This window comes from Myotis myotis, unplaced genomic scaffold, assembly GCF_014108235.1.
Source record: "Myotis myotis isolate mMyoMyo1 unplaced genomic scaffold, mMyoMyo1.p scaffold_m19_p_1, whole genome shotgun sequence".
Classification (NCBI taxonomy): Eukaryota; Metazoa; Chordata; class Mammalia; order Chiroptera; family Vespertilionidae; genus Myotis; species Myotis myotis.
The window spans coordinates 46,815,141-46,840,569 of NW_023416313.1; the positions used below are offsets into that span (position 1 = coordinate 46,815,141).

Below are 25,429 nucleotides of genomic sequence, written 5' to 3' on the forward strand. Positions count from 1 at the left end.
AAGTGACTGACAGTAGAAACTATCCTGGATCTTTTCTGATAACTTGGAACAGCACCTTAACTGTCATTTAAAAGCCCAAGTGACTATAAAGAACAAGAAAATCAACAATGAAGACTTAGATTATTGCCAGACTTTTAGGACTTGAAGTGGTACTTTTTTAAAACTCACACTGTGGGAGATGTAAATGTAGATGACAACAGCTGGATATTCAGATAGCTTATTATAGTACTTTAAAAGTGTACACACAAAAGAAAGGAAGATAAGTATTCCTAGGTTGCATTGAAATAAATCAACATAGCATAGCTCTGAATGGGTGGACAATAACAGAGGTAGGTTTAAAAAAATAAAACAAGTAGTTTATAGAAGTAGTCATATTTGATTTCTTAATAGTACAATTTGCCCAGAGAGAACAGTAATCACTAGTAACACCAGGGTCACATACGAAGGGTATGGTAACATCATACCTGCCAATGAGCAGCTCACAGAATTTATAATGCCCTTTATCTGCTGCTATGGTTAAAGCTGTATCTCTCGAAGAGGGCACTGGAGGGGCATTAACATCAGCACCTTTATCCAAAAGAACTCGGCCCACCTCTGCATATCCACCAGAGGCAGCTTCCATTAGTGGTGTGAGTCCAGTCTAAGTTTAGTGAAAAATAAAAAACAACACATAAGATAAAGGAAAGAGCTAAAATGTTAAAGAATAAAAATCTGGGAGCAATATAGTTCAACACTAACACTGCTAGTCTCTCTTAGTTACAATGTCATCTATTAAAAGAAGATAATTTACCTAATGACAATTTGTTGAACAAAAATATATACATATATATGTGTGTATATATATATCTGTAAGATGCAAGTAAGCATTTGGCATATAGCTGGCACTTAATAAATGTTCCCCATCTTCTCTTTCATAAGGGTACATATTTTCTGCTGGTAATTCTAACGTCATTATTACCTCTAAAATTTATTTTTGAGGTATTTTCAAGAGTTAATGTTTGAATGAGTTCTACAGAGTGATAAATGTTACTAGCAAATACTAAGACTATATTTAGCATATTGCTACTAGACACCTTAAATATCAAACCAATAAATCCATGTACAAATTTTGAACGTTTTCTTACCTTAGCTCTGTGTTCCACATTTGCTTTTCTATCAAGCAGAAGACTAACCACTTCAGTTCTTCCTTGGAAGCAGGCTAAGGTAAGGGCAGTGTTCCGATTGGTTTCTATCTGAGCATTTATGTCAGAGCCCATGTCTAATAGGAGTTTAACTGCAGCTGTGTGCCCATTCATAGCTGCTAACATCAGAGGAGAAATGCCCAATTTGCTACCAGTTCTGAGGGTAGAGGTATGAGAACAAAACAGAAAATACATATTTTAAATGTCCCAGAAAAATTGGATGGCAATATATAATTCTGCTTCAGGATATATTTAAGACTCTTTATTTTGCAGGATTACTTAAAATATTATAATCATTTTTCTTAGCCCTAGTCTAATACTTCTTTGAGATAACACTAAAACTCCATTAGAAATATTTTACCACCCAGATCTAGAATACTTTCTGTATCTCATTCAACATAATGACTTGGGCTGAAAAATAATTATTAAGTCATTAGACTATTAAGATGGACTTTCCATTTTAAAGCACATACTTGCTTAATAAAAACTCATAAGATGTGTTTACTTTTAGTACTGTAAGAAATACAGTAATTGATAGTTTTTCAAGTTCTATGTCAACAGTTTTAAATATGTAAATAAAATTAATCTTAAAAATCTCTAGCAATTTACATTCTAAACTTGTAATGAAGGCATTTCCTTTTTAATATAATATAATTGTTCTACAAATACCATTTTAACATAATACTTTTAAGGGTCTTATAGAGAATAAAACTTGCCTAGAATTAATTTCGGCTCCTGCATTTAGTAATATTTTGATAATGTTCACATAGCCACCAGAAGCAGCCAGGCTTAGAGGTGTGTAATCAGAAACATTCCTGTGTTCTTTATTTGCTCCTCGAGCTAACAATAGCTCCACCACCTGGGGGGGGGGGGGGGGGGGGGGAGGGGCGGGGAGAAAGGGGGAAGGAAGGAAGAAATGGATTTATTTTCTTACATTAAGACAATTTGCAAGGTACATATTTTTTTTTTAACTTTTTTTTTTAAATTTCAGAGAGAAAAAGAGAGGGAGAGAGGGATAGAAACATCAATGATGAGAGAGAATAACTGATTGGCTGCCTCCTGTATGCCCCCACTGGGTATGGATTCTGAAAGTTGGGCATTTTTATTTTTTTGTTCTGGTCTATTGTATAACAAAAGAAGGAAAAAATCTTTCTTCCATTTTTTGCACAAACAGAGTCTCAACTGATAGCAAGAAATCTTAGAAGCCAAAAAGAGACAGCTTTTCAAGCAAAAAACCCACTTTGGAATCTGTTGAAACGGCAGTGTATTCATGAAATCTGGATCTCCTGTGTTGTTGTACAATACTATTTTGGAAATAGTATTTCTGTGTTATTCTACCAAACAGTGGTAAAATAGAACACAATTTTTTCATTTAAGCATGTGAATGCCTTTAAAATATTTTTTTTAACTTACTATCAATAACTTAATGTTAAAAGAAAAAACTTGGAATAAAGCTAACACATTTTTCCCTAACATTAGAAAAATTTTCAAACATACAGAAAAGTTAAAAAATATACATATACTCACCACCTAGGTTCTACAAATATTCTACTATACTTACTTTTACATATTTCTTCATAATTTTTTTGCATTTCATCACAAAGTAAATTACAGACATTTGCCATTTTCCTTACATACATCAGCAAGTGTATCATTATCTAGACTTTAATGTACTTGTTTTCAAGTTTTTTGGGTGAAATTTTATGTAAAATTTTTTCAGGTGAAACAATAAATGCTCAAAACTTAATTTACATTTACTGAATACTGACATTCATAAACAAAATGTAATTTAAATTCCTGTTATTTACTCATGCTCTTTCCCAGGCAACCCCACCCACAGATTAATCTATTTTAGATCTTCATATACATGAAATCAGTGTTTGAGAGTCATTTGTGTATACTGTGTAGCACTCCATTAAATCTACACTAATAAAAGGGAAACATGCAAATTGGTGTCACTCCACTACGCCCACCAGCCAATCAGAGCGACTATGCAAATTAACCCAACAACAACGGTGTTTAATTTGTATACGCAGGTGCAGAGCAAAAACTGAAGGCTCCGGCTGGAGTGAAGACTGAAGACTGAAGAGGCCTGGCTTCTCTGCTGCGGCCGGACCAAAGGCCTGGGGGTCCCAGGTGCTGGAGGAAAACTGGTGCCAACAGCCAGGGGAAGGAAGGCTTATTGCACAAATCTTCATGCAACGGGCTTCTAGTAATATATAATAAGCTACCTACTATCCCAATGATGAACAACTTTGCCATTTCTAGGTTTTGAGAATTCTGAATAAAGCTGCTTAAAGTGGTTGTATTACTTACACTCTTACAGATAATGAGTGAGTTCTGGTTGCTCCACACCCTTGGCAACATTTGGTATTGTCCGTCTTTATGATTTTAGCCATTCTAGTGGCTGTGTGGTGGTATCTTAATTTGCATTCTCTGACAGCCAAATTATTTAGCATTTAAATGCTTACTGGCCATTTATAAATCTTTTGTCCATTATGTCACTTACTGTACCAAACAAGTCTGATAACAGGTACTAGTATTTTCATCTTCCTTTTACAAATAAGACACAGAAGTTAAGGATTGTTTAAGATCATAACTCCTACCCTTGCTCTTACTATTAAATATTAAACTACTAGTATATCCTAAAATACTAACTGGAAAAAAACAAATAAATGTTAATAAACAGACTGGCAAACACAGACTCAAATAATTCCCATTAGTTCAAGATCAGAGTTAGGAATAGTGGAGACACTCAGAGAAGGCATGCTCCAGGGTTGTAATAAATCTAAATGTCAATTGATTGTCACCATACAATCATATAAGTTAAGGCATAAATTTACTAAATGGATGGAGAGAAAAAATTACACTGGAGAAATTGTTACCTCCTGTCTTCCCCCAGAACAAGCCAAAGATAGTGGTGTGTCCTTGGTTCTTTCTGACTGAGCTTCAATGTCTGCACCATTGTCCAGTAATATTTCCACAACACCAACATGTCCAGCTGTAGCAGCCAAGATGAGTGGAGTAAAACCTGGAGAAAAATAATGATCTCACTACATGCTAAGCAAAGAAACAATACTATTTTCCATCAAAATAGACCTAGAAGTAGTAGCATTTCTTTACAGAACACAAATATTCCAGAAGAAAAAAATATTAACAAAAGTTGGCCATACCTTTCTTGTCTCGGTGCTCAATACTAGCTCCTCTCTCTAGCAATGTTTGTACCAGTTCCTCATGACCACCAGCACAGGCAAGTGTTAGTGCTGTGTCATGATTACTTTCAGTCTGTAAAAAATTCATTTTATGATTAGCTTATTATATAATTTTAAAATGTTAACATCAATTCCGTAATATATACATGTACCAAATACACACAAGTAGATATGTATCCTCTACTCTAGCAAACATTTGATAGTAAGTTGCCCTTTTTCCATTAGTGATCAACCTGTGACTTTTTTTAAAGGTTACAAATATTTGAACTTCATGGGCAATTCTTGAAGCAAACATGAAGAAAAGCAGCATGATTTTCAACCATATGCTGTTTTCAGCAACATGATTAAAAGAAATACTGTGGACTCACTTTCAATTCCAGTCATTAATGGCAGTTATGTGACAGTAATCCCTGAGGACAGGAATGATTTACTCAACTTGCTGCCTAGTTTCCAGGCTGCAGTGCAAAAAGAGGGTATTCGAACACAGCCTGGCAACCTCCCTGAATTGAGAAGACAGAGTTTGTAGAAGTTACGGTGACTAGAACCTCTTGGGGCAGAGTACTGGAGAGGAAATTGCTACAGAGAATGAAAACTACAGAGATCTGTAGAGGGTTTTCCCTGGAGTCTTCAGCTGAGTTTTGATCAGCACATTTGCATGAGGTCAGGGAAAGACCCCCAAAAGGTATCATCAGGCTGAACAACACCCAGAGATTACACAGGGCCTGGAATAGTTTGGTTCCGACCAGCCAGAGTAGAAAGATTTCAAAACACAAAGAATATTGAGTAAAAATCCTCAGCAGTGAGGCTGTATTAACTGTTCTGGACCCAGTTAAAAAAGTTGAAAATCAAGCCTTGTACTGAAAATATTTTTTTCCCACAGAACTTTACTGCATTAGAGAACAAAGCCCCCAAATACCTAGAGGAACAAGAAATATATACAAAATAGAGTATTTGGAAAGAAAAACTATAATAATTGAGACACGACACTATTTATACACAATTTATCTCTTCTGCTAATGATAGTAACCAAGAATGGATTAGCCAGTTGTTATCTCTACCATACTTAAAATGCTTATTTAGTGAACAAAGTCCTCATATTTTTAGTACTCTAATTTGTGTGATATAAAAAAAGGTAACTACTAGCAACATGTACAGTGTGACTAAGGAACTAAGTTTTAAATTTTATCTAATTAAATATAAATTTTAAAACTGATACTTGATTTGGTTATTAGAAAGCTTTTTAGTATATGCCTGGAGCAATGTGAGTATATGAATCTACTTTTTCAACTTAATCAAATCTATTGCAATCTACTTAATCAAACTGAAGTACAAATCAAGTATTTCCAATGAAGTCCAAGTTGAGATGTTTTTTAAACAAGGTGACAAAACATCCGATTAGTTTGGGACTGATTAATTTGATCACTTTAAGCTGTAAGTGTAATACACACCAAATTTTGAAGACTTTAGTATGAAATAAAAATGTAAAATAACAATTTGCTATATTAATTACATATTTAAACAATAGTGTTATGGATATATTAAGTAAAAATACATTCTTAAAATTCACTCCACCTATTTGTTTGCTTTTTTAAATGTGGCTATTAGAAAACTTTAAATTACATATATGTCTTACATTATTTTTCTATTACACAGAGCTGTTCTAAGCCATCTTACATATGTACCTCTATTACAGCACTTAATGCATATCTTCCTTATACTAACATTAGTTATGTGTCTATCAACCTCAGAAGACTATTGATTCCTAGAAGGTAATAAACATGTTTTATTTATGTCTGTACCTTCCATCTATAATTGTTGCCTTGTTAGGAAAAAATAATAATTAAGTTAAATGAACAGCAATAGGGTTACACATTTGAAGACTATTACTAATGAAATAAAGGATTATAGAGGGTGGGGCAAAAGTATGTTTCCAGTTGATCATATGAAAAATAATAGATTAGTAAATGTTAATATAAACTCTGCATTCCGCATACTCACAACTGTAAACCTACCTTTTTTCTATACAAACAACTGTACCTACTTTTGCCCCACCCTGTATATATGAACACACTATATTTAATGTATTTGTGTATTTATATACTACTTATTATATTTATGTAATAAATATCAAAAGGAAAGGCATATTCTCCCAGAAGGTCAATAGATCTAAAAAACAAATTCCATTACAAAAAAAAAAAAAAAAAAAAAGAATAACAAGAGATAAAAGACAAAACTGATAAAGATTCAAGAAATAAGAAAAGCCTACTAGTCAGTGATGAAGAGGGAGACCGCAAAAGCTGCTCTGCAGAAGAGGCTGGCAGAGAGCAGAGCTACTGACTGCAGAGATCAGGGATGGCCACAAGGGAGAGATGCACCAACTACAACAACGGAGAAGGACATGAATACTTAAATGAGTGACAGCTCTGATTGTGAAGTCTTTGATCTTCATTTCAGGTTTATAAGAAATTACTGATTTTAGAGAAAAGGAGACAAAGGCTCAGAGTAACAACCTTCCGATGGTCACACAAAATCCTGCTTTTCTATTACATCACAGCTAAGGCACAACTAAGGTCAATGTAACATAAGCCTATCTGTCTTAGGTGCTCTCAATGAGTAGAAGACTCAATTTTATAAAGTTTATAAGGTTTCTAAACATCTTCTTGGGGTTAAAGATTAAAGAGTAATTTAGGAAATTGGTATCAATCTTAAAAATAGAGAATGAAGAGACAAAATTTGAAAAAGATAAGTATGAAAATTTTAGGGGATTAGTAAAATACTCTTTTTAAAAATCACATTATAAAACATCATTTCATATAAGTACCTTTTATATCAAAGTACTCTGCTAAATACTCTAGGGTTGACCTGATCACTAGGAACTTACTGATTACTATATAGGACAAATGTAGTGGCTCAAACTATGAGAGAAATATTGAACAATGCAATATGAGAATTGAAGAAACAGTATATTTAAACCTGAGAAAAGAGAATTGGTCAAATTCCTTGGGGAATTTAAGAGTGGGTAACTTCACTGTATAACATTTTGTGGCAATCTTTTAAAGATAAGAATGAAAGAAGTTTATTTTTGTTAATCCTCACTTGAGGATATATTTTTCCCATTGATTTTTAGAGAGTGGAATGGAGGCGGTGGGGAGGGAAAGGAGAGAGAAAGAGAGAGAGAGAGAGAGAGAGAGAGAGAGAGAGAGAGAGAGAGAGAGAGAGAGAGAGAGAGAGAGAGAGAGAGAGAGAGAGAGAGAGAGAGAGAGAGAGAAAGAGAGAGAGAGAGAAAGAGAGAGAGAGAGAGACAAAGAGGCATCAATTGGTTACGTCTCACATGCGCCCCAGCCCCAGGGCCAGGGATCAAGCCTGTAACCGAGGTATGTACACTTGACCAAAAATCAAACCTGCAGACTGATGCTCTAACAACTGAGAAAAACCAGCCAGGGCAAAACAATTTTTTTTTTTTAAGAATAGTCTAGAGAGAGGGGCAGGGAGAGAGATAAACATTGATGCTAGAACACACCATCCACTGGCTGCCTCCTGTATGCCCTCTACCAGGGATAGAATCTGCAACCCCAGCATGTGCCCTTGACTGGGAATAGAACAGGTAACCTTCTGGTGCATGGGAGGACACCCAACCAACTGAGCCACACCAGCCAGGGCAAGAATGAAATAATTTTTGAAATGAGGTTTCCACCCTCCCTCCCCCAAATAGAGACCTATCCCATCCCAAATTGATAAAGATGCTGTCAAAACTTATAGTAAAACAGCCCAAGTAATTCCTCCAAACTATCATTTATGAATGTTTCCTAAAATAAATTTTAATGTGGTATCAATCTTGTTTTGAAAATATTCAGACCCGATTCAATAAAACCATTACACGAGAGTTGAAAAGCCTGTGGTAACCACTTGCACACCTAAGGTTATTTCTAGTTATATAAGATTTGAGGAACCTTATAAAAAATGTAAACTCCTACCTAAAGCATTCAGCAATGTCCGGGAATTAAACATAATTTCTGCTAATTCTTGTTAAAAATATTAGTTCCTGAGCATCTTAATCAATTAAAGGAGTTTAAGGCCTGACCATTTTAAGAATCATTATCATTTTAAAAAGGAGACATATGCTGAGGCTTTCAAAAAATTTCACATTTATTTTGTTCTTCCTTAAATTAAGATTTGATATAAATGTGCAATATGGCCAAAGGAATATGCAGAAAAGATGCAAAGATGAAGGACACGTGATCTTTTGCCATGTAGGTGGTGGCTCATTTTCTCTAATTTACCAGGTTAAAACAGATAGCATAGGCAGCACTTTAAAAGCACAGATTCTAGAGCCTGAATGCAGGGATTGCTTGAAAACCGGCTCTACTATAAATTAGCTGTTGGGCAAGGTAGTTATTATCTCTTAAGTCTCACTTTTCTCATATGTAAAATGTTAATAGCAGTAGCTACTTCATGGGATTGTTATGAAGACTAGATTAAATTAAAAGTTATAAAGTGAAAAATATACATGTCAAGACTTATTGAATAAACAAATAAAGGCTTAAATTATTAGAGAATGTTTCATCTTTCAAAACAGGAAGAAAGTTTATCATATCACTTGTCTGTTATGGCACAGTACTTGCACACATAAACCAAAATATCCAGTAAGTAAAATCTCAATGAATTTTCATTTTAGAATCTAGAAAAAAAATTTCAGACGAATCTATATAAAAGCCTAAGTGACCGGTTGACCAGTTGCTATGATGTACACTGACCACCAGGGGCAGATGCTCAATGCACAGGCAGGGGAACATGGAACAGATTGATGAATTTCAGAGGGAAGGGGAGAGGGAGGAGGGCAGGAAGAGATTAACAACCAAAGATCTTATATGCATTCTAGAGGCCTGGTGCACAGATTTGTGCACCGGTGAGGTCCCTCAGCCTGGCCTGCGGGGATCAGGCCGAAACCGGCAGTCCAACATCTCCCGAGGGGTCCTGGATTGTGAGAAGGTGCAGGCCAGGCCAAGGGACCCCACTAGTGCATGAATCTGTGCACTGGGCCTCTAGTTTAGTATAAAGGAATCTTTATTTTTATCATTTAACATAACTGCTTGGCATCATAAAAACTAGTAGATTAAATACAAAGTTAACATTAAAATTAAAGAAAAAAATGGTGAACAATTATTTCTGAATATTCATTTTATATTGTTTCCCAAAGAAGACTCTTCCTAATGTCCAACTAAGCAATTATGCTAAACTTCATGAAAAGTAGTATTAACTCATTCTAGGCTACTGGAAAAACCTCCATGTAGAGACCAGGTAAAGAAGGAGCAGATTCTTAAGGAACCACAGTTAAATCTTTTTATATAAGCATGTCTACGACATTTAAAATATAAGTTACACTTTTTAAAATTAACTAATACTATTTTTTAAAGTATCTATGTATAACATCTCAGAGATTAATTTATAATACAGTGATGGTTGGGTGGTATAGTCAGGTAAAATTTCACTGTCACTACAATAATTTCAAATTCAATAAAATCATGATCATATGTGGAGGAACTTTTCCTGCAGTGTTTTATTGAAAAGCATTTTTTAAAAGAAATTCTTTTACATTTTAGTTAACACGTTAAGCCCCATGTCAGTCACCGGTGACTGACACTATACTTTCTGTCTGGAAGACAAAACAGGCTGGGCGTTTAACATGTTAAGTTTTTACTTTTGCTTATGGGTTAATTCTTGAACCCACAAAAACTAGAAAATATACTTGTGGTTAAAATATAACAGCCTCTGCCCGGCTGGTGTGGTGCAGGTTTGACTTCTGGTCAGAGCACATGCCAGGGTTGCAGGCTCGATCCCTGGTGAGGCAGCAGATAGATGTTTCTCTTTCATCAATGTTTCTAACTCTCTAATCCTCTCCTTTCCTATCTCTCTAAAAATCAATAAAAATGTATTTTTAAAAACAACAAGAAAAAACATAACCTCAAGAGTAAAAGAAATTGGAGGAAAATAATACAAATTCAATACCAAATTCAATCCAATTCTACAACACTATCAATATTAAAAGTGAGCCATTAGAGTTCAAGTAAATGTCTCATATTTTTAAAGAAGGCCGTATAGTATGTTAGGTTAGAAAGTTGTCTTTGAAGTCAAACTGTCCTAAGTATGACCCCTAGCCCCATTAGTTAGCTAAATTAAGTGATTGTAAGCAAAATGAATAATCTCTTAGTCTCAGTTTCTTCATCAGGGAAATGAGTATTTAAGAGCAGCTACCTCCCTCCGGCCATCAACCTATGAACCAGGAGATCATGGTTTGATTCCGTCAGGGCATATGCCTGGGTTGGGAGCTCAATCCCTAGTGTGGGGTGAGCAGGAGGCAGCCAATCAATGATTCTCTCTCATCTCTCTCTCCCTCTTTCTTCCTCTCTGAAATTAATAAAAATATATATATGTTAAAAAAACAAGAGTAGATACCTTGTATATATAGTCTGAAGATTAGATAACTCCTTAAAAACATTCCCTGACAATTTTAAGTGCTAAAAAATAAAGTTAAAACAATGGAAAAGATACAAACATTTGGGAAGCAAGTAAGAATGGAACTGAAATTCCTTTTTCACAGTATTACCAAGAAACATTTTAATGACAAGCTATGTATTTTTTATACCACAATAGTTTATTTTTTTATTTTTTAAAATCTTTGTTGTTGCAAGTATTACATATGTACCCTTTTCCCCCCTATTTACCTCTTCGAGTCCACCCCTGTCCCCCAACAAGCTATATTTTAAATATGTTAAGAGTGTATGTTCTTAATGGTCCAATAACACACACACACATACGTCCTGAAATCCAAGTTTAAATAAAGAACTGATCATTTATAAAACAAAGTTTTATCATGTAACCTCCCCTCCCCCAATACACACTCTATCTATATAAAGAGCCAAGGGCCATCGCAACTGAACAGATGACTGAATAGGCTGAGTGGGGCGACAAGGCCGACAGAGGGGTTAGTGAGGGACGACCAAACGACTGAGCACCAGGCTGTGTGGGGCGACCAGACCGGCAGGGGGGTAGGGGGTTAGTGAGGGATGACCAAACAATTGAGCACCAGGATGCGTGGGGCGACCAGGCTGGCAGGAGGGCAGTGAGGGGTGACCAGGCTGGTGAGCAGTTAGGAGCCAGTGGTCCCGGATTGTGAGAGGGATTCCGGATTGGAGAGGGTGCAGGCTGGGCTGAGGGGACCCGCCCCCTCCATGCACAAATTTCATGCACCAGGCCTCTAGTCAAAATATAAAACTAAATGAACTGTCATTTCTCAGTCCTAACGTAGGCCATATACCTTTACCTTGCTCAACTGTTTTCTAAGCTAGGTCTCTTAGCATTTCTTTAGGATAAAACACAACTTATCCTCTCCTCCTAACCTCACTTTGCCTTGAGATTTCATAGTAAACTATCTTTTTTAAGAACTGGGTTTTTGTTTTTTTGCTTTTTACTTAACAGTGTTTAACACACACACACACACACACACACACACACACACAGACTCACTACATGTCAGTCAGCAAGATCACAATTTCCAAAGATGATATAAATGCTTCTGAGTAAATGTGATATAAATGGAACAATCTTTTTTTTACTATTTTATTTTTTAATTCCTCCCCCACACACACCATTTATCCCCTCTATGCCTTCTTCCACTTCCACTCACCCTCTGCCCCTGCCAGCATCACCCTCAATCTTTTCTTTTATATGCAATCCATTATGAATTTTAAAGCATATCTTTTCATTTAAGAGTAGAAGAAAATACACACAAATCTTAAGGTATTTCTTTTTATATCCTCTGTAAACTAAAGTGTTTAAAAAGGATTATTTGATGACCTTAGAAATTAGACCATCACATAATTATTAGTAAAAATCCATATTTGATATTTTAAATGTAGATTCTAATTTATTTCGAATCGTGGCTCAAGTCTCTGCCCAGAGACAAAGCATTCTAAGATCATTTAAATCACTGATTAATATGTCTAATGAAGATATACTTCCATCATTTGAAGCTTACCTGTGCATCAATATCAATGGCAGGGTAGATTGGAAGCATGGCTGAAGGAGAGATGATGGGACTTGGAGTTGGAGTCTGAGGTTGGGAAATGGAAGCAGCGATACTGTGGGTAGGAGTGTTTGACATTGCAGATGCTCTTCCACTGACTGCTGTTGAACAAAATAACTGCACTTAATAAGGATAAAACATTGTTAGGTAACAGTAAGAAATAATTATTGGAAAATATTTATAGACTTCTTAAAAAACAGAATGTCTAGAGGTAGACTGCCACAGCACTAGTAACTCATTATCCTGGTTATTTCTGACTTTGGACAATAATCCAAAATTATAATGTATACTGAGAGTAACCCATTTTCTAATTAATCACCTGAAAAACAAATTCCTCTCTTATGGTATGTAATCATAAAACCTTAATTCAAAATAACCCTGAAAACAAAAATATTTTTATGAACCTAAATTAAATATAAATGCAAATGGATATGTTGTCCATTATACCTTCTTAGTCAGAAAAGGAATAAAAGATAAAATAGTCATGTTCAAAAGGAGAAGAATGTGATTTTTACCTGCCAATTCCACACCTTATATTCTATAACTAATGTAAGTAATATCACTGTTTGGGAGAACCTTGCTATCTAATCATTTAAAAATGCCTCCTACTATTTAACTGCAGACAGGAGGAGAATTATATTCTGAATTGCAGTCCTTACTATGACAGCATAGTCAAATATAAAAATTTGATCCTCACACAGAAATACAATTTCTCACATGTAGAAGTATTCTGAGGGGATAAAATGTCTACCAATCAATCCAGCAATCACACTGACATATAAGGACAAAATTAAAAGATTAGGGTAGAAATAAATGTATGCACACAAACATCCTTCAGATACAGATTATTGTTAGTTCTTCTAAGTATAATTTCACATGATATTTTCACAAAAAGATGCAAATTGAGAGGGGCTAATTTAATTAGGTCAGTATTTGATGTGGTAGAACTCCAAAGGTGGTGGCAGTTAAGGGTACTTTATTCCCTCATCGACTCACTTCTGGAGTCGATATGTGAACACCAATCCTTTTTTCCCCTATTAAAAATGCTGTAGCACTAAATTTTGGGCATTAATCTTTGAATGGTCAACAGTAGTGTAGATGTATGTTACCAACTTAGTTATCAACTACATCAGACAGAAAACAATCATGATACACAACTGGATCTGAAACCAGACAAAAGAGGTTATAATCCCACCAAGAACAAAACTAAAATCGATCTTATAACAATTATAAACATGACTGTCAATTAAGAAATCTATTTTACATAAAATCCTTAGTTCAGGCACAAACATATACTATACATTATAGTAACACACATTCTAAAATTACACATTTTTTAAGTCCACTTAAAAGCCAAACGAAAAACAAAAAAGGGAACAAAACAAAACAAATCAAATCAAAACACAAAACACTGTTTTGAAGCCTTACGGAATCAGTTCAATAGAAAAGGGCTTATACTAATATATTTAATTGATCATCTAATGACCTTGATATTATTACTCCATATTGATAGCCTGTACATTAATTTTTTAAAAATCAAGATAATTTTAATGTATATATTTTATCTATAAATTTCAAAAATATAAAATATATGACTATTTACATTTCAATTGGAATAAATTCCTTAAAGAACATACTGAAAATTGGTTTTCTTATTTTTGGTCAAATTATTCTTATCATCTCATCTAAGAGGAGATAGGAAAAAAACAATTCCCTCATTTCATTTCCTTATTTAAAACTAAATAACTGTCACTCATCCATTCTCTATAGTTAAAGTAATAATTATAAATACGTAGGCATGTGAAGAAACTCTGGTACAGATCTTTTCATGTGGGACTTCACATTTGGGGTTAGATTTTAGAGAGGGAGACCAGATGTTTAGAAAAGTTTTAATACCCAGTAAGAAAAGAAGGAACCTGAGAGCACAGCAAAGGTAAGGTACTAACACTAGTTAAACAGAGAACTGATTTTGCTTTGGCAAGTAGATAGGGCAGGGGAGACAGAATTTGGCCAGCCAAGTACTAGAGAAAAAGATACTGAACCTTGTTAGAGCAGTCTAGTAAATGGGACATAAGGAAAAAAGAACAGAGTTTTATGCTGAATGAAGGGCAACTGAGCATAATGAGGTTGTAAGATATTAAGAAACACGAAATGGTCATTAGTCAACTGAAAGAACAAGTACTACCACAAAACTTTAAAGAGAGACTGCAGAAATGAGTGCAGGAGTATATATGCATGTGTATATGCATGACGACGGATAGGTTTCACGTAGGTAGCTGGGCTTTTTAAAACCTGTTCTTCCTTCTGCCATTTCTTCTATCCCTATGCAAATAGCATAAGAAAGAAGTATTTTCATAATATGACAAATATCTGTCATATATCCTGAAAAGTTATGTGCTTAAAAACTTTTTTTATACTTAAAAACCTGGAACACACAGGCAGAATCTAATGTTTCTCTTTGGTAAAAACATCAACAGAAAAACTATGTTACAAACCTCAAATAATTCTCATCAGCACAAACACCATACAACTAACTGAAATCACTGTTGATCACTATGCCCAAGAACATCAGGTAAATTCTGGAGCACATTAAAAAATATTAAATATTCTTTGGTATAGTATGTCCATTCTTCATTTAATTGGAAAAGTAACACTTAACTCTATCCATTCATTGGTAGATCAACTGACATAATAGAACACCATTATGATCTAGATTAATGGCTATGGAAGTAATTATCAAATTTGGAATTTGGGGCTACTGTTCTCCAATTTTCATAAGATACCAAATTCCTTTAAATTGTATTCCCAATTATTATAACCAGCTAATGGTGATTAGGAGCAATTTTCAAATCTATAGAAAAATTAAATTCTTAAGAGAATCTTTACAATTCTTAATGATTAATACCATTTCCCCCAAGATAATTATTGTACCCTATTAAGATTAGCAGAGACTTTCATTCCGTATATTACTGTTGAGGTGATTTTAAAAGGGAACTGGGAAACTTTAGAGCAGATTTTAAGTATACAAAATCTGTCTCATTAGCTGGTTTCTTAGTTTCTGAATGTCAACACTATACAATTTAGTTTATTCTTTTAAAAGGTGAACGTTAAATCACATATAATGTCACCATAATATGTAATGTTACTAAATATAATTTCAAAATCAGAAAAATTCAAGTCTTTTAAAGTACAGACAAAAGAGTGAAAATAGGGGGAGAGAACTATTTAACTCTTTTTTTCCCTCCTTTTCCTTCTTCGTCAATTTTCTTTTTCATTAGCTTTTTTTAATGAAGAAAATGATCTGTCTCTGTATAACATTCTTATGGTTTATAATCCTGTGAAATGTCATTGCACTAGTTTGTTACAGAATTTATGAAAAAGTAGGTACCAAAAACGGAAACCATTAAAACAACCTTCTAAAATATTTCTTCTTGCCAACGAAAATAATTATAATGAAATAAAATTTCTCTGACTACACATTTTCTTTTTTCCTTCTCTGATTACACATTTAAAGAGATATTTGTGATATTGTGAGGGGACCCGACCATACCTTCCCATAATACAATTAGAAAGACACTACACATTAACATTCACAGGGGATAAAAATCACTGACATACAGTATAATCAAACCCTATTTGGTTTGGTACTTTATTATTGTTTTAAAGGTGCTTTAAATTTTTTTAAAAATATCCATCAGGTTTGAAGTCTCATCCATTAGGATATAAAGTATTTCTGTTTACAAATAAGCTTCCTGATATCCTACTAAGTTTTGCACTTCAACTTCTATCAATTTCCCAGTTTCTTGGTGTGAATACAGAAGCAAAAAATATAAAATTCAATTTTAGTATTCTGAACTTAAAGAGAAAAAACAAAAACGAAAACCAGAGATCAAACATCAACCCCACTACTGAAAAGCCTAGATTCCCAGCCTACTCAGCTAAGCCAGAACGTTTCAGTCACTTGCACTGAACGAGCTAATCTTTAATTTGACCTGAATCCATTTGAAAACTTCTGAGATTGAATTAATATTTCTAAAGATATACATGGGTCAAGAGTCCAAAAATAGTTCTCAAGTTGGGCAATGGCAAAAAATTGTGGCACACTCTTACTCGCCTTAAGCAAATTATATTTTGATACCTGCTCATAACAATATAAACCCACCTGCCATGATGTCATCCAGCGTGTCATTGAGGGTCTGAGCAGGGCTGGCTACCATTAACCCTTGCTGTGTTTCTGTCAGAATTCCTTGCCCCAGCCCTGCCAACTGTGCTTGGCCCAGTACTGGCTGTCCAACTATTACTCCTTGCAGTTCTGTAAGATTAGCGATGGACCCTGGAGGCAATGGACCTGCCGCCAGAGGCAAAGCTTGAGGCATGGCCAGAGGCTGGATTGGTGCAAAACCCATCTGAGCAGCAGTCTGCTGGGGATCATCTTGAAGCAAAACGGGATCCACTTGCTGTAATCGTGCATAGTCTCCTTCAGAAAGCTGTTCTCCAAGAGGAGCTAGTAGTCCCAGATGTTGGCAAGATTGTTGCTGCTGCTGCTGAAGTTGAATTCTTTGAGCTTTAACCTCTAGATACTGCTTTTTTAGCTGCTGCTGAGTTTTCAGTTGTAACTCTCGTTCTACTTTCTGTAGTTCCTCCAAAATCTTTTGTTTCTTCTGAATTTGTTCCTCCCTTGTTTTGTTCAGCTCCTCAATCTTCTCCTTGGTAAGTTGATCAGCATGAGCCAGTTCCAAGGACTGCAGCTGTGCATTCTTTTCTATGGCTTCTTTTATCCTCTGTTCCAGTTCTGTTAACTTTCCCTGAGCCTCTTCTACAATGCTCTCTGGAGACTGATTGGTGATGTAACCCTGTACATCCTGGCTGTTTGCTGGCAAATGGCTGCTGGACTTTTGTTTAGAAGCAGCTGTGTAAAAAAGAAACCCCCTCAGAAGTGCACATGAATGGCATCCTCATTACAGAGTTACTGTTGGGAGGTTTAGTGCCAACAGTTATGCACCAAGTTATCATAGCCATAGAAGGTGAAAATGCACTGTGTTAAGGAGTTAAAAAACAAATTCACCTTCTTTATCATAAACATAAAATGTATGTATTTTATGTGCTAGAGTCATCTTTGGAAAATATATTTAAGAATTTTAAAAATATCACATAGCTAAAATTAGACAATAGAGGAATGCAGGTTTGTGATATCTAAGAGATGTAATTAAAATAAAATATAAGGCTATGTGTAATCTGGTCATAATGATGTAAAAAAATTATCAGAATAAAAAGATAATGCTAAACTACTAAGATGTAGGGAAAATTTAGACCTCTAAGTCAAGGTTTTTCCACATTTAATAGTTGTGCCTTACACACACACAAACACACAAAGAGTACCCAAACCACTGAGAGGTGCCAGGAAATTAAAATCCAACTAAAATATGTCTTTGTTGGGGCCTATCATCTTCAAGACTGATAAAATCAAGACATAAATTCACGTATTCCCACAGCTACCTGGCCAGCAGAGAATTGGGATTCAGTTTCTCTGAAAGAAAAGATGTTGGACTACACCATCCACTCTATCTTCTGATAGCCAGATGAAAAAACAGACCTGGCTACAGGTACAGCAATCAGTATTGGTAATAGTGATTGGAAAGAGCTGGTGAAAATACTTAGTGTTCTTGTTGGTAAAATAATATAGGTAACCAAAAACCAAAAATTAAAACCACATTGGTTCTTCAGGTAAAACTCTTTAAAAAGAAAAACTGATTAAAACTAGTAGCTGTAAAGTTTTGGGATATAACTTATGAACATGCATGGTGTAACATCCACAAGTCAAATATGGACCTCCAGAATTCTAGGGAAACAAACAAGCATATCTGAAGTAACTTTTAGTTATTGGTTGAGAAAAGATATTCCAGATATGAAATATATATTATACCAGTTATTATAAAAATAAATTTTAATCTAATTTTTTAATTTCATGCTTCATATCACTACAGAAATTTAGTTTTACAAAAAAACATTAATCAACTAATACCCAGCCTAACATTTTGACATAAATAGAAATGACCAGTTATTAGAGGAAATCATGGATAATCAGAATTGCATCAAAGATGAACATCTGAATTTCTCTTGCTAATACTTCAAGTTCTAGCACAAGTTAGTGCTATTAACTATCTTCTCTCCCAATAACATGCTTTTTTCATTGGTAAAAATTTTTTTAATTATGCCAATAAAATGCAATTTTTATGGAAAAATAATTTTAAATGGCTAGGCTTTTGTAATCTTATCATTTTTACCTCAACAACATGTTAGAGTCTTTAGAAGTATAACTGACCTTTATTCCTGATGGGAAGTGTAGTGGCAACATTGGCAGGTGGTTTATCAGGCTCCTGAGGGGGGACAACCATGGGCAGTGCTTGAACTGGTACACGAGGAGCCTAAGACAAAGGAAAGTAATTATGTTTCTGCTTTTCCTATACACTCCATTAAATAATATGCTTTAAATGAACTGTAAGTTCAAAGACTTATTCAAAATATTTTTTCTATTCTTTTTCAAAGTATTTTTAATATGGCATTATTCTCAGACAAGAACATATTTACTTAAAATATGTTGATACCCAATTATTTTTCATGACATTTATGAACTTTAAATTCAAATGGTTATTCTGGCTGTAAGAGAGAAAAGTCCTATCAACCTATAATCTGCATATTATACCAGATATTCATTAGCACATCAAGTACATCTAAAAAGAGAACTACATAGCACAACAAAAAATAATCTAGTTTAAATTGAAAATCTGAGCAATAGGAAATAAAGAAAATATAATATAAAGTGCTTTCATTTTCAGTCTTACCCTATTTAAATCGTGGGATGGGGGGGTTAACTGAGTGACATCTGGTGGAGGGGCTGAAAGCAAGTTATTAGGATAGTCCAAAAGATAGCAAACAACACTTGTATGGCCACCTTTTGCTGCTTCTATCAACATAGTCGAGCCATCCTAAAAGAGTGGACATGGAAGGGAAAAGAAACATTTTTTGAAACAAGTTAATTTACAGAATTATTTAAGGAAAATAAAGCCAAAAGTCCCAGACACAATAAAATCATTGATTTAGTAAATGAATACACTAAGAATGCCATTATAAATGGAACTTGTAGATATTTTCTAGTACAAGAATAAAGAATCCACAGTGCTACCTGAAACATATGAGTTACATACTTTTAAACGATGAGTAGGATCTGCCCCATGAGCCAAAAGTAGTTCCACCACGGCCAGGTGACCCCCTGCGCAAGCCAGGGACAATACAGTATGGTCATTATTAGCTGTAGTTCTATTCACATTCGCTCCTGAAACAGACAAGGCACAGAAAATCATATTATTAGAGTGTGGTTTCTTAAATTATGATAAATTTCAAAAACATAAAGAGAACATATAATAAAGCCCCACATAGCCATTACCCAGCTTCAATGATTATAAATAAATGTCCAATCTCGTTTCACATATACATCAATTATTCTCTGCCATCTTGAATATTCTAAAATAAATCCCAGACAAACGTGATATAATTTCATCTATAAACACTTCAGTATGTGCCAGTAGAAGATAATAAAAGGACATAACACTAACGTAACCACTGTTTTTTTAAAAATTAAGGTATGTAATTTTATTTACATTTTAAGTTATTTAGTAGAGAAGTGGACGAAAAACCAAGGGCTAAGTTTGCAGAGAATGAACATGGCATAGAAAGTAATAATGAGTAATAATGTCATCTTTTTCCAATGGGAATATCTGAGAATGAAAACAGGTATTCGTCTTGGATTTGGATCATTGTGCTAAGCAATGTGGAAAATGGAAATAAAATAGCAGGAAAAAGCTGGTCAGATTTATTAAAATTAAGCAAAGGAGAGAGAGCATACTGAGTATGTAAATAATTCCATTTTTGAAAAAACTATGGTATAAACATCCATCACAAGTAAGTGTTTGAATAATTTAATCAGTAAGATATTTGATTTTTTTGTCTTTATGTATAAACAATTACAAACTGTACAGTTCTTTAGTATTTTTGATAAACTGCCTTTTTAATTGTATAAAGTCTTTTTATATACATCCTTTCTCTTTTACCAAGTTAACCAGTGGCATAAATATAAAAATCCAGATTTCAAGATATATTATTACATGAACAGAAAAGACTTTAAGTTATCTACACCCTTAAAGTTTTACATAGAGAAATTTTTCTTTATAAAAGTGTTTCTTGACAAAGGTGATACTCAGCATGATCATTCTTCATAGTTTAGACCTGTTCTATGTATTGCAGGATGTTTTTCAAATACCCACTCACAAAATCTCAGCATACCAACAAAATGTCCTTTATCCCTCAATCTTTAAATACCTGAGTGCAGGGATAGACACCTTTGATTAAAAAACAAAATAAACAAAAAAATCCTACTATTTTTACACAAACCTACCTTTACTAATTAAGAACTGAACAGTACAAACATGACCGGCTCTTGCAGCTTTCATTAAAGGAGTTCTTCCACCTTCAGATTCATGCTCCTATTTAAAAAACACATACTTAATTGATATTTAATTGCTAGGGTACAATTATTCTTTCTCATGATAGACTAATTTTTGAATCCAAATATATTAAACATCATTCTTTGAAGGAAATTAAGGAATACATATTTCAATTTAGGAAATCTAAATTTATAAACATGCCCTATGGAAATAATTTAAGAACTAGAGATATATTCATGTGATTGTGATGTCCTAATTTAAATCCATCTGGGTAATTTTTCCTTCTTTCTCTACAAAAAGAATTGTGAAACCTGAACAGTGAATGGCACTCTAGCATGGCACTCTAGCATAGCCCTCTAAAAATGATCAAAATTATTAGCATTAATCTCATCCACTCCAAGTGATTTTTGTTTCAAAAGTTTTTATCCTATCTGTATGAATTTCTATAAGTACATCTCTCTCTTTGACTTTCCATTATCTCTATTGTACCTTATATAAAAACAAAAGGCTAGGAAACTTAACTCTACAACCACTGATTATAAAATATTACTAGAGATTTCTAGATTTCAAAAGGATGGAGAATCTATTGCTTCCTTGTGATTGATGGGTAATTGAGAATGCTACAGGAAATGCTTTCAGACCTTAGAACAGTGATGGCGAACCTATGACACGCGTGTCAGAGGTGACATGCAAACTCATTTTTTTGGTTGATTTTTCTTTGTTAAATAGCATTTAAATATATAAAATAAATATCAAAAATATAAGTCTTTGTTTTACTATGGTTGCAATATCAAAAAATTTCTATATGTGACACGGCACCAGAGTTAAGTTAGGGTTTTTCAAAATGCTGACACGCTGAGCTCAAAAGGTTCGCCATCACTACCTTAGAATATACAGGTTTGAGAAAAATACTTTTGATAAAGTATTTCTTTTATTTTAAAATATGATTTTACTGATTTCAGAGAGAGGAAGGGAGAGGGTGAGAAACATTAATAATGAGAATATAAAGTATTTTATATGTACTAGAGGCCCAGTGCACGACTTTTGTGCACTGAGGGGGGGTGGAGGGAAGAGGGGGGAGACCCCTCAGCCCAGCCTGCGTCCTCTAGTAGTCTGGGACCCCTTAGGGCAGTGGTTCTCAACCTTCCTAATGCCACGACCCTTTAATACAGTTCCTCATGTTGTGGTGACCCCCAATTTCATTGTTACAAATTGAACATAATTAAAGCATAGCGATTAATCACAAAAACAATATGTAATTATATATGTGTTTTCTGATGGTCTTAGGTGACCTCTGTCAAAGGGTTGTTTGACCCCCAAAAGGGTCGCGACCCACTGGTTGAGAACCACTACCTTAGGGGATATCCAATTGCCAGCTTAGGCCTGCTCCCCACTGGCAATCGGACATCCCTGAGGGGTTCTTAGCGCTGCCGGGGAGGCGGGAGAGGTTCCCACCACCACAGCTGCACTTGCCAGCTGTAAGCCCGGCTTCTGGTTGAGCAGCACTCCCCTGTGGGAGCACAATGACCACCAGGGGCAGCTCCTGTGTTGAGCGCCTGCCCCCTTGTGGTCAGTGCGCATAATAGTGACCAGTTGTCCTGCCATTTGGTCAATTTGCAGACCTTTTATTATATAGGATTTTTAACACTCACATCTGATGAACAACTTTTGGGTTTTCTCTTAAGCCACATATTAGGTTATTCCAATTGCAATGGACTAACTAGCAATATTACATTGCTGCATGTTTCATAGCCCTGTGGTAAATATTGAAAATACAGTTCCTAACTGAAGAAGCTCAAAATCTAATTAGAAAGTAATATACATACAACTAATTAGAATATAATGTGTGTTACAAGTGTTTCAAGAGTTCTACCAACATATGCAGAGCTGAAAGAGACCACAATAATAATGTAATTCAAACCTCTCCTTTCAAGAAGTTAAATCAAGTTTACAAAACTAATTACGGAGGAGCCTATTTCTGCCTATACATGAATTTGTCATAAACTATGAACTTCTTCAGGAAAACTCGTTTATTTGTTAATATCAATCCCAAGAATACATGAGAGCATATATTTTAACTGAAACTAAAACCACCTTTTCATGTCTCACTCCTAGACTCTCTTAGGCTAAATTGAAGACTAGTTATTTTCACCACACTTATCTGCTTTATGCTTCTCTACCTCTGAAGCTATGCCCATCCTATATTATTTCTTCCACTAGAATGTCTCTTTTGTCACAACATTACCATATCTACCTTTCTTAATTTTAGCCAGACCCAAATATAATCTCAGATGACATTTTTAGCTCTTTTGCCTTGTTTACTCTCTGTAATTTCCCTGACATCTCTTTATAATCTTCCTTATAATGACCTTGGTATTTCACCCTTCTTAAAAAAAAAAAAAAAAAAAATAGGAGAAACTAAGATGGCGGCATAGATAAACACCGGGAAATTGCTGCTTCCTACAATTGATAAATGAATCAAAAACACAAGGTGGACATCATCCAGAACTAGAGGAGGGCTGGCTGAGTGTAAATTCTACAACTAGAAGGAAAGAAAAGCACACTGAGAGCCAGAGGAGCTGCGGAGGTGGAGTGCAGAGGTACGGGGGCTCGCGCACGCGGAAAGGGTCTGGCACCTGTCTTTTTGAATCCGGAGGGAGACACAAGCTCCCGACGGCTCTGAAATCCGGTTTCGGGAAGTCTCTGGGGACCCAGGACACATACGGAGAGAAACTGGACTGTCTGGCAGCGGGCGAGCTTGAGAGCGGCTTTCCCTCAGAGATGCTTGCAGCCATTGCCGGGACACTGGGACTAGCGACTCCTTAGGGCGGGGCTGAGGCTCCGCCATAGCTCCTTGCTCCGCCCTTTGATTCCTTGAGACCCCGCCCCGCCCAGGCTGCGGTAGAGGCTTTTGCATATGAATGCCCCGGCCATTTGCAACCTGTAATTACCTAACCGCAGCCGGGCCAGATAGACCCAGAGCTTCCAAGAGAAGGCCCAAGGCCCCACAGCGGCTTGCATTGCTACACACCTGAGCATCATCAGGGCACTTCCAAACTCCAAAAAAAGGAAGGGGAATCTGCAGTTCTCTTCTGTAGTTCCTGCAGTGTAACCTCAGGCAGAGGCTAAATTAGCACCTCCTTAGATTCAAGAGCCACTGTACCCAGTGGTCAGAGGGGGACCATCCAGATTGCAACTCCTCAGATCCATAAGGGACACACTCAGGGAGCAGACTCAGTGAGCACCAAAGCCCCACTGAAGCAAGTCTTGCCCCAGAAGGGTGTCTCCAGCACAGAAGTTCTCCCACTGCAGACACAGCTGATTCTCACTGCCAATTGGCCTGGAGGTCAATTCCTCCCAGTGATCCTACAACAACCAAGGCATAGCTACAACAAGACTGTGCACAAAGCCCACAAGGGGGTGCACCAAGAGTGTCCACCTCAGGTAACTGGGGAGGCTGAGCCACTGGGCCCTACAGGACACCTAGCACACAAAGCCACTCTATCAACACAGGGAAGCAGCCAAAATGCGGAGACAAAGAAACAGGGCGCAAATGGCAGAAATGGAGGAAAGCAAACGACTGGATATAGAGTTCAAGGCCACGTTTATAAGGTTTTTCAAGAATTTTATGGAAACCGCCAATAAATTTAATGAGTCCCTCAATAAGTACAGTGAGACCATGGAGGACATGAAAAAGGACCAACTAGAAATTAAGCATACACTGACTGAAATAAAGAATAATCTACAGAGATCCAACAGCAGACAAGAGGATCCCAAGAATCAAGTCAAAGATTTGAAATACAAAGAAACAAAAAATACCCAACTGAAAAAGAAAAAAGAAAAGAGATTCCAAAAATAAGAAGATAGTGTAAGGAGCCTCTGGGACAACTTCAAGCGTACCAACATCAGAATTATAGGGGTACCAGAAGAAGAGAGAGGGCAAGATATTGAAAACCTATTTGAAGAAATAATGACAGAAAACTTCCCCTACCTGGTGAAAGAAATAGACTTCCAGGTCCAGGAAACGCAGAGAACCTCAAACAAAAGGAATCCAAAGAGGACCACACCAAGACACATCATAATTAAAATGCCAAGAGCAAAAGACAAAGAGAGAATCTTAAAAGCAGCAAGAGAAAGACAGTCAGTTACCTACAAGGGAGTACCCATACGACTGTCAGCTGATTTCTCAACAGAAACCATACAGGCCAGAAGAAAGTGGCAAGAAATATTCAAAGTGATGAATAGCAAGAACCTGCAACCAAGATTACTTTATCCAGCAAAGCTATCATTCAGAATAGAAAGTCAGATAAAGAGCTTCACGGATAAGAAAAAGCTAAAGGAGTTCATCACCACCAAACCAGCATTATATGAAATGCTGAAAGGTATTCTTTAAGAAGAGGAAGAAGAAAAAGGAACTCTTACCACTTGCCACAGCATGGATGGAACTGGAGA

The 25,429-nt window shown here is 35.7% G+C and overlaps 1 protein-coding gene across 10 annotated transcripts in view; it reads right to left on the minus strand.

Annotated features, from left to right (window-relative positions):
• ANKRD17 (ankyrin repeat domain 17) overlaps positions 1-25,429 on the minus strand; it is a 174,475-nt gene that overhangs the window by 52,256 nt on the left and 96,790 nt on the right. For 7 of the 10 annotated variants that reach the window (XR_004972115.1, XM_036335970.1, XM_036335948.1 and 4 more), the window contains 11 exons: positions 20,929-21,016; positions 19,682-19,809; positions 19,319-19,462; positions 18,799-18,901; positions 16,639-17,385; positions 12,429-12,577; positions 4,355-4,466; positions 4,067-4,212; positions 1,898-2,040; positions 1,125-1,338; positions 465-640 (listed from right to left, as the gene is read on the minus strand). Coding sequence is in view for 9 of the 10 variants with exons in the window: in XM_036335970.1 (XP_036191863.1) it covers positions 465-640; positions 1,125-1,338; positions 1,898-2,040; positions 4,067-4,212; positions 4,355-4,466; positions 12,429-12,577; positions 16,639-17,385; positions 18,799-18,901; positions 19,319-19,462; positions 19,682-19,809; positions 20,929-21,016 (2,150 nt within the window). In the remaining variant the exon portion in view is untranslated. The remainder of the gene's footprint in view (positions 1-464; positions 641-1,124; positions 1,339-1,897; positions 2,041-4,066; positions 4,213-4,354; positions 4,467-12,428; positions 12,578-16,638; positions 17,386-18,798; positions 18,902-19,318; positions 19,463-19,681; positions 19,810-20,928; positions 21,017-25,429) is intronic. The other 3 variants (XM_036335959.1, XM_036336032.1, XM_036336022.1) reach the window with 3 other exon arrangements.